General features: G+C 42.4%; 1 protein-coding gene and 1 non-coding gene across 2 annotated transcripts in view; one reads left to right on the top strand and one right to left on the bottom strand.

Moving 5' to 3' along the window:
* Trnas-aga (transfer RNA serine (anticodon AGA)) overlaps positions 1 to 64 on the bottom strand; it is a 73-nt gene extending 9 nt beyond the window's left edge. Inside the window, exon 1 of the tRNA in view lies at positions 1 to 64. This exon is cut by the window's left edge and continues 9 nt beyond it. This is a non-coding gene — a tRNA (tRNA-Ser).
* Positions 1 to 13,708, top strand: part of LOC148735134 (uncharacterized) — a 26,017-nt gene extending 12,309 nt beyond the window's left edge. Inside the window, exons 3-5 of the mRNA XM_088752009.1 lie at positions 740 to 1,138; positions 10,744 to 10,841; positions 11,263 to 13,708. Of these exons, the coding sequence (XP_088608135.1) occupies positions 740 to 987 (248 nt within the window). The 3' untranslated portion in view covers positions 988 to 1,138; positions 10,744 to 10,841; positions 11,263 to 13,708. The remainder of the gene's footprint in view (positions 1 to 739; positions 1,139 to 10,743; positions 10,842 to 11,262) is intronic.
* Positions 13,709 to 14,317: the final 609 nt, after the last annotated feature.

Below are 14,317 nucleotides of genomic sequence, written 5' to 3'. Positions count from 1 at the left end.
TGGGATTTGAACCCACGACCCTCCGTGATCTAGTCGGATGCTCTAACCACTGAGCTACAGGAGACTCTATGTTTGGCTGTGTAGCCGCGTGATGCGGTTCCAGTCAATACCCACTAGTTGACCCCTGCTCACCATAGAGTCTACTGTAGCTCAGTGGTTAGAGCATCCGACTAGATCACGGAGGGTCGTGGGTTCAAATCCCATCTGGAAACTCGATATTTCATTCAAGGACAAATATTAGACAAAACAGAGAAATGTGTTCAACATCATACGAACCCCATTTCACCCCACGGAGACGTTTCTTCACTCGCGTCCCCCATCGTATGATCTATTCAGTTTCCCTACTTTGTATCTCTAAGGAAATCACTCAGATTTGGGAATTTTTTGTCTCGATCAAAAGTGTGATTTTTACTAAAACAAACTGAATATTGGTAGAGGCTCGTACAAGCATAGTTAATCGAGGGGAATGGCCATTCCCCTCGATTAACTATGGTACAAGGAATTGTGTGACTTGACCGGTGCAAGCCATATAGTTGGCTGAACTGACTGTTAACTTCTGCGGTACTGTTCGTATTTTATTAGTAAAAACCCAAGCCAATGTCCCACATTAGACTGTCAAAAAGAAGAGAAATGTCATTGTGTTAAAGTAAATGAAAAAGATAGAACAAGGGATAGGGACAGGGCTAAATCTGCCATGAGGCATTCCTCGTGATCCTCGTTTTGCTCTTTGAATGTTTAGACAACTCCAAGGACAACTGCAGTCGTTCCTCGAGCGCGAGACCGTCCGCGGATTTCCATCTAAAAATCATATCCGTCGTGATTTGCTGCTTGATAGTAATAGTGATTCAGAAGAGACCTTGCCAATTTATCAGCCAGTCGCCTCCACTCGCCTGTCTTCAATTGTGCCCTGCGGAACGCCATCTTCCTCCTCAGCGAGGAGTCGATCAACTCCAGCCACCACGCCTGACTGTCTCATGTAAACGCTAGGGCGAGTTGTTCCGACCACGAAGGGCAGTTTGACGCACTTCAGCAAAAACTTGTTCTTACAGAAAAAATTGACAACTTACAAGGCCAACAGTGAGCACCCGCAATGGCAGAAAAAAAAAGGAAAAGTGAAGACCTTCCACGAGATATGGTGGTGAGTATTTTGGTTATTTGAACTTTGAGACGTCACGGTGTTGATAAAAGCTTGTTGGTAACACTTTGTTGCTGGTTTCATGCACATAGCCGTCATAACAATAGAAGGCCATTTTGTTTTTAAAGGATGAAATTTATTGTAGAGTTATTGTAGTATGTAGTTTTAAAGGAGCTATGTCATGATATTTTAAGCCATTTTGCTGATGTACAAAAATTACTTTCAAATTTAGTTTTATAAGTTAGAAAAATGTTACTCGGTCGCCGAATAAACTTTGCAACTATTGAACCATGTGCTTTCTTTATTCTCTCGTCGTCTTCTTTTTACCGCAAGGGCTTATGGGTAAATACACTCATGGGTCACGGACCTCACACTCTCCTCCCCCCCCCCCCAAGAAAAAAGTCTTCCATAACAACACTGCATACAATACAGGTATCTCTGGGTAAAAATTTTGCAAACTAAAGTCACGTTTGTATTTGTGGGTTGCGCAATCCCACAAACAACAAACTATCAAATAATCACTCTTAAACTAAGGACGACGGTGTCTGTCTTTGATTAGAGACTTTGAACCTTCAATAATGATACAAGATGCCTAATATGTTAATGTTAACATGTGCACTTGGTCTTACGTGTCCGATAACAACAATAATCATCATAACAAAACGTTCTCATGCATAGTCTCTGGCAGTGTTTTTGACCTGTTCCTGAACTGGTCTAATGATTACCAGCGAACTGGGTACGGAGGAATGACTGAAAATCCAGACTGTGGACAGTACCAAAATGGTGGATACTGAGGTGATGTGCTCAGCCACGGTGGGGGCAGGTTTGCTGTGTTTGAAAGCATATTCATGTTAGTGGTTACTTCTGGGTAAAAAATAGGGTGACCAGGTACGTCATAAGTCATACGGACAGGTGGTCTTCTAATGCGCGGCTGCCGGTTTTCTACGATAGGTTGGGTTGTAGAGGATGGGGACTGTTCAGGTTCCATACGGGTACTGGGTGTGAAGTCATTCTGCAGGTCATCGACGGGTGGGTCAGGTTTTACATCCTCTGAAGTGTCTGCAGTACCACTTATAGCTACGGACTCCTGTATATCTTGCTCTTCTGTCCGTGGATGTTTCACAGTGTTGTTTGGATATTGGGCATGTAGTTGGTTAGGTGGAAAGGATGGGATGTCGTCGTCTTCGTCGTCTTGACCAGCTGAACGTGAGGTCTGGATTAAAGGTTTGTTGTTCTGCAACGGAGGTCTCCGCTGTCGCTGCCTAGAGTGAAGTTTAGTCTTGGGTCGTACATCAGCCTCCTCCACTGGTAAGTATGTGAAAGGTAAGAGTAAGTTCCGGTGCAACACTCCCTTCTTTGTCCCAGCCTCTAATCGAACTTCGTAAACTGGGGAACCAGCACCTTTCTGTTCTACGACGACATACACGTCATTTTCCTAGTATGATCTCAGCTTCCCTGGCCCTCCTCGTGCACTCATGTTCCGGACCAGTACCTTGTCATCAGGTTCCAGCACAATGCTACGCACCTTCTTATCGGACTGCCTCTTACCCCGCTGAGCATTTCGCTGGGCAATTTCAGAGGCAAGTTTGTAAGCATATTTCTCCATTTCTTCACATACTCTGGTTAGGAGCCAAACCCGCTTGGAGTCTTGAGATTAAACATCATACCAATAGGAAGGCGTGGGGCTCTCCCAAACAGTAAGAAAAATGGTGCATAACCGGTGGCATCGTTCTTTGTACAGTTATACGCATGAACCATTTTGTTTAAATGGTCACCCCATCTTGATTTATGCTTCTCAGGCAAAGTCCGTAGCATGCAATGGAGAGTTCTATTGAATCGTTCCACTTGGCCATTGCCCTCGGGGTGGTAAGGTGTTGTTCTGGAGTGGTAGGCTCCAATGAGTCTATCCAAGTTGTAAAACAGTTTGTTCTCAAATTCACCGCCCTGATCATGGTGGATTGTTTCAGGGACTCCAAACCGTAAGATAATATCATTATAGATCTTTTCTGCCACTGTTTTTGCAGACTTGTCTAATTTTTTAATTATAGATTAGTGAGCAGCACTTCTGCGAACAGTAGTTGTAAAACTTCTTGTATTTTCCTACGCGTTTCGTCTAACTGTCGTAGACTTCTTCAGGGAGTTTTACAAGTATGACTAAACGCCTCTATTTATAAGCCAAAGTTACAGGGGCCGATGACCGTAAAGGCTTGGCCGGACTTACGAAGAGGAACAGGCGAAGTTGTGAAAAATTTGTGAAAAATTTAACACGTGTAAGGCAAGGTAAGAAAAATATTTTGAGGGCCACGGTTTTAGCTAAAACCGTGGCCCCCAAAAACTTACTTACATAGATTAGCTATTGTCACAGTTTTCTTGTAACTTACAATACAGTCTAAGTGTGGCAGAATATTACTGATAACCTTCTTACTACGGGCGTGACTGCAGTTGAACGTAGTCTCAAAGGCAAGAGTCCTGCTTGGCCAAGATCTATGTTTAGGTGGCCGGGAGATCCAGGTCTCCCTGTCGTGGTAACGCACACAGTGAAACAGCGGCAGTAATTGCTTAAAAGAATAGCCTCTAAGTCGCAGTCGCTTCCAAAACTTATCCCTAGTGTCACAGAAAGACTTAAAGGAAGAACTGCTTCTAGCATATCTCATAAGCTCCTCTTTTATAAAAGCTTTCTTGTTGCTAGAGGGGTGAAACGACTCGAATGGTATGTAGAGATATTTGTTAAGAGGCTTCTGATACGTAGAAAATTGCAGCACGCTTGAGGAATTATCCTTATACAGACAAAGATCTAGAAAAGAAATACTACAGTCGCTAATACAATGAGTAAGCTTGATTCGATCATTTTTGGTATTCAGAGCACCAAGAAATTTCAGGAGGGTATCCCTGGGTCCACACCAAATAACAAAAATGTCATCAATGAAACGCTTATAGAGCACGAGAAATTGAGAGTAGTGCTCCACAATATCTTTTTCGTGGAAATACATAAAAGCGTTTGCGACTGTGACGGCGAAAGGTGTGCCCATAACAATACCAAAGACTTGGTGAAAAATATTCGGACTGAATTCAGATGATAAATAATTATCGTTGAATACAATTCTGGCGAGCTCAATCAGTAGTGGAGTTTCGGGAGCCCTTGCTTCGCGAAGGAGCAAGTCGAGAGCAACTAAGGCGTTTTTGGTGTCTACGTTGGGATATAACGATGCAACATCCGCGGTGAAAAGAAGACAGCTTGAGTTAGGCAAGACTGTGCTCTCAAGTAATTGAATAAGCTCACCAGAATCCCTAAGGACCGCAGGCAGATGTATAACGGGCTTAATAAGCTCGTCAACAAAAATACTAATTGGCCTAGTGATATATGAATGGGAAGTGGCAATTGGTCTCGCCATTATGGGGTCTTTATGAACTTTAGGGATGATGTAGAACTTAGCCAGGTTCATAAAATGATCGAAACTACGCAAAAAGCGAGCAACATTAGCGGAGATAAATCTCCTGTAAATAGACATGGGCCGTTCGCGAGAATTAATTACGTAAGTACGATTAGCATACCAGTCCTGTTGCGTGACTTTGCGGTATGACAGCTCGTCATACAGACGTCTAAGTGTCTCCGCTTGAACCCAATCGGTTGACAAAAGAGCTGGTCCAAGGTTTTTATCGGTGGGCTGAATTTTAATGCCAGGACTGGATTTCAACTCGTGGAGGTCTTCTGGCTCTTCTTTCGAGAGATTGTTTCTCCAGTGCGGTTTTTCAGCCGTGATGCTCTTTTGTAACTCACCTTGCCTTGCACGTGTTGAATTTTTCACAAATTTTTCACAACTTCGCCTGTTCCTGTTCGTAAGTCCGGCCAAGCCTTTACGGTCATTGGCCCCTGTAACTTTGGCTTATAAATACAGGCGTTTAGTCATACTTGTAAAACTCCCTGAAGAAGTCTACGACAGTTAGACGAAACGCGTAGGAAAATACAAGAAGTTTTACAACTACTGTTCGCAGAAATGCTGCTCACTAGTCTATAATTAAAAAATCGACCAAACTGTATTCATAGCCTCCAGAACTGGCTTCGAGGTGAAGAAAATCAACTGATATCATCTGAAAGGGTGCCGTGGTTATAATGGGCTGCAACGGTGCTCGTTGTTTCACTGCTGGTGGTTTTTTGTTTCAAACATCGACAAACTTTTGTGACAGAATGTGAAATGTCCCCTTTTATGTTGGGCCAGTAAAACCGTGACTTAGCCAAGTCGAGTACTCTCTCTACACCTAAATGACCCATGTCTTCATGGAGTTCTTTAAAGATTGTCATACGAAGTTGTTGTGGTAAGACGACTTGTTGATTTGTGTTGCATATTTGTGTTGCATTTGTGTTGCTTACGGTACAAGATAGTATCACTGCCTAGAACTAGTTTGTTCCATTCAAGTAACAACCGCTGGATACCTCTTGATTCTCCTTTACTCTCTTTTACTGAGGGACGTTTTCCAGTCCTTACAAGATGAATAACTCTACTTATCACAGGATCCAAGCTTGCGCTTGCCTAACATCAACATGATACTCTATACCTGGGCTGCCACAGTTATCATTAAATGCTATTATGGAATCTGTCAAGGAAGTTAGCCATGGGAGGTGACCTTCACCTTGAAGTTGAGCGGAAAAGATGGTGGCTTTCACAACCTCTGGACTACTTTGATGACAGCAACTTCTTGTGTAATCCTCTATGTTTAATGGCTGTCGTGACAAGGTGTCGGCATCGTTATTACACTTCCCTAGGCGGTACTTCACGTCAAATCTGAAATCTGCTAGCTCTCCAACCCAGCGCAAACTTGTTGCGTTTAACTTAGCAGAGGTAAGGACATATTTCAATGGATTGTTAGACGGTAAATTCCGGTGGATAATAGAGGTAATCACGAAACTGCTCGACAATGGCCCACTTCAGCGCAAGGAATTCTAATTTGCCGGCATGGAGATTATAATTTTTTTCAGCGGGCGTGAGAGCACTTGATGCATAGGCGATGACTCAAATCTTTCCATCTTGGCGCTGATAGAGAACTGCTCCCAGACCGTCCTGCCAGGCATCTGTATGGACAATAAATGGTTTTTCATAATCAGGATACGCCATAATCGGTGGGTTGGTGAGGTGCTCAATCAGTTCATTTAACGATTTCTGATGTTTTTGAGTCCACCTCATCGGTGTTCCAGATGGTAGTTGGCCCTCTTTTTGTCAGTAGTCCTGGTAGCACCCTCGGGTGTGGTTCCCTCTTTGGTTTTAGTCAACAGTTCATACATCGGCTTGGCAATTTTGGCAAAATTCGGGATGTAACCACGGTAATAACTCAGGAATCCAACTAACTGCCTGACTTCACCAACGGTTAATGGCTTCTTTTCTGCTAGACTGATGACGGCGGCTATTCCACTGGGATCAACTCTATAACCGTCTTTTGATACAATACGCCCCAGAAAGCAAACTTCTCTTTGGAACAATTTACACTTGCGTGACTTCAGTTTGATTCCCTGTTGTCGGAGGCGGCGAAGTACCTTTCGCACATGCTCGACATGCTCTTCAAATGACTTGCTGAATACGATAACATCGTCTAAGTACGGGATCGCTATTTCATCCCTTAACTCGCCCAGACAATGTTCCATGTACCTTTGAAAATTGGCCGGAGCATTCTTTAAACCGAAAGGTATGCGCACTCACTCATATAGTCCCCACGGCGTAATAAAGGCAGTGTATGGGCGGCTCTTTGGTGAGATGAACCCCTGGTGGTGGGCCTTTCCTTGATCTCATACAGAAAACCAAGAATTGCCACCTAAACTATCCAAGGTTTCCTGAATGCGGGGGATTGGGTGTCGGTCAGGGGCAGGGCGACGGTTCAATTCTCGATAGTCCACACACAGACATAAGGACCCGTCTTTTTTTCTCACGCAAACAACTGGGGATGAATATGACGATCGAGATTTCGTGATGAACTGTTTATTAAGTAGGTCTTTAATGTAGTTCTTCACCTCCTGATAAAGTGGCCTTGGGATTGAGACAGTTTTTTTGGACTGGTGCACTATCGGACAAGTCAATATCCATCTCTAGTCCTTGTATGCAACCAATATCATGATCACTTTTTGCAAAAGATGCAGCTTCCTCTTTTAAAATCTTCCAGACTAATTTCTGCTGCTCTATAGTTAACCCGCTCATATCAACTTCCGGGGTGGTGGTGTCTAACTTGCTATCATGTTCTCCAGTAGCCGAACTTAAACCATCCACGCACTGTGACTCAGTCTCTCTCTAGAATCCACTGTGTCGGTCAGTTTAACTTCCATGGGTGTAACCGATTTGACCAGTTGCAATCTACCTAGTGAGGTACGACGTGGGAGGACAATGTCATGGTTACTCGTGTTCTGAACTTCGATGTCGACCCTAGATATAGATCCCTTCTTAACGGTTGTTAGTGTTTCATATACTTCAAGTCCTGTTGGCCACTGAGATAACTCATCAGGCTCAAACAACACTGATATGTTACTGACTACGGGACCGGTGTTCGCCCTACATGCCACCTTAACTACTTGACCACAGGGAATGACAGTGTCTCTTTTGGACGTTCTCACATTGCACAGAAGATCATCATCTGTTGTTTGAATAAGACTGACCAGGGCTTCCAACTGACTTTCACCACTATCCAAGAATCCTGTTTTGAGGGAATTTAGAATGCAAGATCCTGGGGAAGTTACTCCTTCTTGGTTGGCCACTTTCACTAACTCTTCGATAACATTGTAGCCCAGTATTGGCATTTCTAAACGATCAACAGTAATAAGAAAGGGAACGTGTACTTCTTGTCCTTCTTGGGTAGGTGAAGGAAGTTGCACTCTCACGTCGGTCCAAACAATGTAGGGAATCTTGGTTCTAATAGCAGCAGTGAGATTGAGTCCAACATTGATCAGTTCCGAGATGTCTTTCACTTCTGTTCCTGGAAGCTTTTCCTCTAACATGGCCCTTGTCATTATCGACACCTGAGCCCCAGTGTCCCACAGAGTTAATACTTCAGTATCATTCAGAAGACACTTAACAGTGCACTTTCTTCCAATTAGGCTAACAATCTTAGCATGCTGTGCAGGTTTCAGGTGACTAACAAATGCTGTCTGGGTGGATTCGGAGGTCTCCCTCTGTAGTTTAGCCATTGTTCCTTTTAACATTTCTGAGAACAGTACCACACAACCTGGCATTGGGAACAGCGGCGATACGGAACTCGTGTTTCTACTCAGCCGCAATAATTACATCGGTGGGACACGTGTGAAGTGTCGGCTACTTGTGGTCCCGCTGAAGCAGCCGGTTTCCATTTAAAGGTCGCTGTCCAGGCGATTCACCATGACGGCAACCAAGGGCATAATGGCTGTCACCTCCACATTTAAAACAGTGATTACACCACTGTTCGTTGTTAGTGAGGCAAGCTGGGCACTTCGGTGGGCGGTTCCTTACATGTACATTACGATTTCCATTCCCCCTTCCATTGCTCCATCTGCTTCCTCTCCCTTGGCCTGATTGAGGGGCTGTATCAGATTTTGCCTTAACTTTAGCCTTCCACTTCCGCCTTAAGTTCTTGTAGTTCTGTTTTCGTACCACCAGGTGACTTAGATTCCTTTTTGAAAGCAGGTGATTGATCAGTAGGTAGTTCGGGTGATTGGGATGATAGCTCACCAATCTGCGACACCACAGGGGATTTGACCTTGGACTGGCCCTTCAGTTTCTTGACTCTTTCTTCCTCAGCAGAAACTGCCACATTCAGCTGGTGGATTAATTGTTCATCCTCAACCAAGGGATTACTTAGGAATGGGCGAAGCTTGGTTCTAATCTTCTCGTCCTGGAGCCCTGTCTCAACAGTCCGGCGAAAAAGCTGTTGGATGTGGTCAGCGTCATACTTCAATGAGTCTTCCCCTTCCTGACTCGCAAATAGTATCTTCTGTCTCAAGTCAAGGGCTCGCATGAGGTATGCCTGGGGTGTTTCTTTCCCATGTTGGCAGATGGATGCTAAACTCTGGTACAGTTCTGCTGCGTTCTTTACCCCATAATGACTGCGAAAGATCTTCTTTAGACGATCAAGAGAGACCTTCTTAAGTAACCTCTTAAAGTTAATCCAGGGTTGATGGCACGGATCACTCCATTCACAATCTCATGTTCTTTGTATTTTTGTGCAACCCCAGTGTCAATCTGTTTCCGTAATGAGCTGTAATTCAACTTATCCTTTTGGTCTGGGTCTCCAATTTGGCCTGTTATCTTAAATTGACGCCTAAGGACACTTGTGGATTCAACAAGAACATGCAAGGAGGGTGGCGTGTCACCACTTGGTTGTGGGCTTAACTCTGGCTTGCCCTTACCACCCGATTCCGAGATGTGCTGTTTGTGTAATAGCCTAAGCTCTTCGATCTCTTTCTTGAATAACTCACTCTTATCTTCATCAACATCTTCGAGTGGCGGTGGAATGTCAATAAACATCCCAACAATAGCTTGAAGGAAAGTCACTTTCTCTTCTTCCTCTATACTTATCAATTTTCTCAATATTATTTGTGATAATATTAATAATTGAGAGTTTCGTTTTATCCTTCACGTTTTCTTCCTTTATTTTTAAATATTTTGCAACAAGCTTAATCTCCTCTACGGTGGCCTTGCAAAGTTCCGAGTGAATTCTCAATTGAAGCTCCTCCGCCATCTCTTTACTTGAATTTTGAGCGTGATACCTCACTCGGGAGTTATACAGGCTGTTTAGTTTTCTTTTACCTCGTCCATCATTTGATAATTAAGATAGTTCGCTCGGTCGAGTGGCCATCGCTCGATGCTGCTCGATGTAATCGAATTGCTTTTGGACTTTTCGAATTTTCCGCATGAAACGACGACCGTTTCTCCCTCTGTCGGCTGATTAGCCCTGTTAGAAACACCAATTTTGTTACTCGGTCGCTGAAACTTTGCAACTATTGAACCATGTGCTTTCTTTATTCTCTCGTCTTCTTCTTTTACCGCAAGGGCTTATGGGTAAATACACTCACCGGTGCTCATGGGTCACGGACCTCAAAAAAACACCAAAGAGGCAACAATAAACCAAAAACGAACAAGGGTGGTTAAGATTGGGCAAGGTTGAGAATGGCAGACTTGAAAAACTTGGCCAAATTTTCAAGATGCGCTGTCTGTGATGTAGCTCTTTTAAGCCTGGTTTTTGTACATGTACGTTAGGAAAGTCCCAGAAGTTCTGGGACTTCGCTGTTTCGTGACCGTCCCAGATTTTGCCAATTGATGTTTTCATATGTTGGGAATGATCGCAGAAATCTGGTAGCCACCAGGTAATTAGAAGCGCTCCCGATTTATCCCCAACCATTTCAGATGATCAGGAATATCTATGATTTTGTGTTTTCATAAAGCCTTGGTCAAATGGTGCATGATAGTCGAACTATCATAGGCTAAGTTGGGAGAATGAGAAATGCTGTGAGAACATGAGCCATTGGCCAGTGTTTAGCAACTTTTTTGGTTCTCCCAAACTTCTACTGAACAATATATGTCTTGAGTGTTTCTATTAATTTGAGTTACAGTATGCATCAACCCAAGTACTTAAAAGCTTAACCTCATTTTGCTTTTCAGTTTTAATGATGACACCAACCTTGAGGTTACCCAAGCAATCGAAAGAGGTGTCAGAGTAACATTAGCTTTCAAAGAGGCTCATCCTGTCATATTAGAGCGTAAGTATAGATTAATTTTCTATAATTATGACTATAATATTTGGTGGCTTAATAGCTAGCACATTAAACTGTGGATCAGACATTTGGGTTTGAGCCCAGTGTCTTGTATTGTGTGTTCTTGGGCAAGACACTTTACTTCCATAGTGGCTCTCTAGCCTTTAACTTAACCCAGCTATTCTGTTAAGTTTATCCATTGTTGATATGTTTGACTAAGAAAGTGAAAGCTAAGGTGTTTGCATGAATTTGTATGTACTTTGGCCACTTTTGAAGATTCCTTTGTTGAGTCCATTTATCCAATAGCAAACAAGGAAAATGAGTACAACATTCAGACCTTTTCAGTAATGTTATTTTTCAGTGGTATTTTTATTTTATTCTGGACAATGATCAAGATTTATGATATTTTGAATTGCTTTTGTCACAGGTGCCTTAAAGTGCCACTACGACGAAAACTTTTGTCTCTGGTTTTGACATTTTTTAGCGCCAATCAAGTTACAATGGCTAGAATTATAAAATGCGATAGTTTTTAGGTCGATGGAAGCGAAATACGCCTTGATATAGCTGGCCGAAATTCACGAAAAACCCGTCCGCCATTACTCAGCTCGCAACCGAGCGGTTTTACGCATGAGTTGGCCTGTGACGTCAAATGCGCTCTTTCGCATCGTGCTTCGTGTGTTGTGAGAGATTCCACTGTGGAAATTCTAGGCTTTTCATAAGATGTATTCTTCCTCGAACTACTCTTCTTCCAGTTCATCTGAAAGTGGAGGCGAAGAATGTTTGAACGAAGTATCTTTCGAATGTGGCAGTGTTGTTCCGTATGACGAGGATCTAGAGCCATTAGCCACCGAAGAAGAGGCTGCAGAACAAGAAGCAAGAATGGCTCAAGAAGCCGAACTAGAATGCGAATACCGAGCGAAATTAACTCGTCAAGTGGATGTTTCTGCATGGTGCGATAAGAAATTTTCCTATGATAACGTTTATTTGTTCATAATCTCATTCATTATCTGTCAGGCAAAAGAGTATGAAGAAATCAACAAATGAAAACCTATTAAATCAACTGAAATACGAGTGGAAATTTTTTCTTAAGAGAGTTCATGCTCAAGAAGCCTCATCCACATATGCACATTGAAAAAAATTACAATTTCAAATAAAAACATTCTGTGCAGATCAATTAGAAGTTTGAGCGATATACTGAGAGACCATTAGGACCATTAGATTAAGAATCTTGAAAAAATATCACCAGTAGTTACATGGCAATGCTGTGTGAAACATTTCCGAAAGCGAATTATGAATATTATGAATGATACAGAAGTTTAATTGCTAAACAAATTAGACACAAGCAGCAGTTCTAAGAAACAATTATCCCATTCACTGTCCATTGAATGTCCATTGAATGTCCATTGAAATGTCCATTGAAAGAGAGAAATTATCGTACGTTCAGCAGTAAACCCGTGAAAAAGTTGTTTGCTAGCTGGTAATTTTTCACAACTGGATCTTAGGTATTTGCTGGTCTTTTGCTTTCCCTCCAAGACTGAGACTTAATTTTTCCGCTTAAAGACTGTAATTCTCAACCTTAAACTACTACATAAAAGAAAAAAAAACAAGCGAAGAAAAACATCAAGACCGCTAAACTTTAGGATTAACACAACGAAAATGTGAGACCTTTGAAATCTACATTCGCTACCTCGAAAGTGCTGAAAGTTTGTCGTGCATCAATGAAATATCGGTAAATGAAGATCGGCGTCAATGAAATACAAAGCACCCAAACTTCTATGGAATCTGTTTCAATTGTTTTCAAACGAATTAAAGAGACGGTGTTTGTTATTCAAGAAATATACCATAAAAGTGACAGTCCTGTACTCGTACTGTGCGCGAAAAAGAAATCCACGAATAGAACTCACCCGACGACGAGTTCTTTCGCTAAGGGAAACAGATCCTTTTTTCCAAATACTTGGGACGGATCCCGGCTTTAGTCGTCTCTCTGTCCTTTTTATATGTACCGAACGAGTGAAGCAGTCGTCGGTAAAGTGAAGTGAGCAAATGCCAACTGTCCCACTGGGCTTAAAATGCTTTCTATGCTGGCTGACGAATCTTTTCCACATGGCACACTCGGTTCCTGTACCAGGAGAGGTATGAACAGACATTCCTAACTGTTTGTCGGCCACCCTGTCGCAATCTTGCACGACACAACGCCTTGGAGGCGTTCTGCTCGCAAATTATGCTTTGCAAATACCTCTCACTTCTCAGAAATGGCATACAAAATTAGCCACGTTGGTTTGTCGAGCTGCGCATATGACGTCACTTCCGAAAGGCTCCAACTAGTGCCAACTCTTTTGGCCACACTCTGCCATTTTTGAATTGAGTAATGGCGGGGAACCAAAACCGAAAAACAAGGTTGAAATAATCATAATTCCCGTGCGAATTTCGCCTCCCAGTTAGCTCACTTGGTTGAGCGCCGGACTGTTGCGCGGGAGGTCGAGGGTTCAAGTCCCGGCCGGACCAACACTCAAGGTCTTAAAGTAACTGAGGAGAATGTGCTACCTTTCTATAACATCAAGAAATGGATAGACATTCTAGTCTTCTCGGATAAGGACAAATAAACCGTAGGCCTCGTCTCCTGCATCTATAATTAGTTAATTTGGTTAGGACCATGAACCTTGGTCTTTTACGTAGGATTAAGTATTATTTACCTTATAATGCTCGGTTACTTTTTTATAATAGCTTAGTGCTGCCTATTTTTGATTATGCTGATTTAGTCTGGGGTGACAAGAACAATGTCTCACTAATGAAGGAATTGCAAATTCTGCAAAACAAAGCAGCTAAGTTGATATTAAATAATTTGGATATATCAACAAAGTTGAAATGGTAAATTGGCCACCGTAACGATTACAAAAGCTGACGTTTCGAGCTTTAGTCCTTGGTCGGAGCGAGGATTCGCTCCGACGAAGGGCTAACGCTCGAAACGTCAGCTTTTGTAATCGTTACGGTGGCCAATTTACCATTTCAACTTTGTTGATATATCCAAGTTATTTCGTTACTCCCACCGACGCAGCCCCAAACAGTTTCTTTCGAAACTATCAGCCTTTATAAGTTGGTATTAGATAGATCACTTCACTCCTCATCCACTGATGCATTAACAGTCTTGAGATGGCCAAATCTTGAAGAACGTACGAAATGTTATCGATGTATATATGCATACAAGTCTATTAATGGCGAAATTAATCATTCTATGGATATTGTAAGAAAGAGTGATATGCACTCCTACAATACGCACAATAACGATACTATAAAGCTCCCCAAAATCATATACAATTGGGGAAACATCGCTCGCGGTATCACTGTTTCAAAGACTTTAATAAGTTAGAGAGAACTGTAAGAAACTCAGTAGGTTTGCCAATTTTTAAGAAGTGTCTTTTTTCTGCTTTTTATAATTTTTTTAAAATTAATTTTTGCAGTGTATATGTTGTAATCATATTTAT

The sequence above is a fragment of the Stylophora pistillata genome, chromosome 3 (genome assembly GCF_964205215.1).
Source record: "Stylophora pistillata chromosome 3, jaStyPist1.2, whole genome shotgun sequence".
NCBI lineage: Eukaryota > Metazoa > Cnidaria > Anthozoa > Scleractinia > Pocilloporidae > Stylophora > Stylophora pistillata.
The sequence above is the reverse complement of the archived record's forward strand: the minus strand, read 5'-3'. Positions and strand labels throughout refer to the sequence as shown.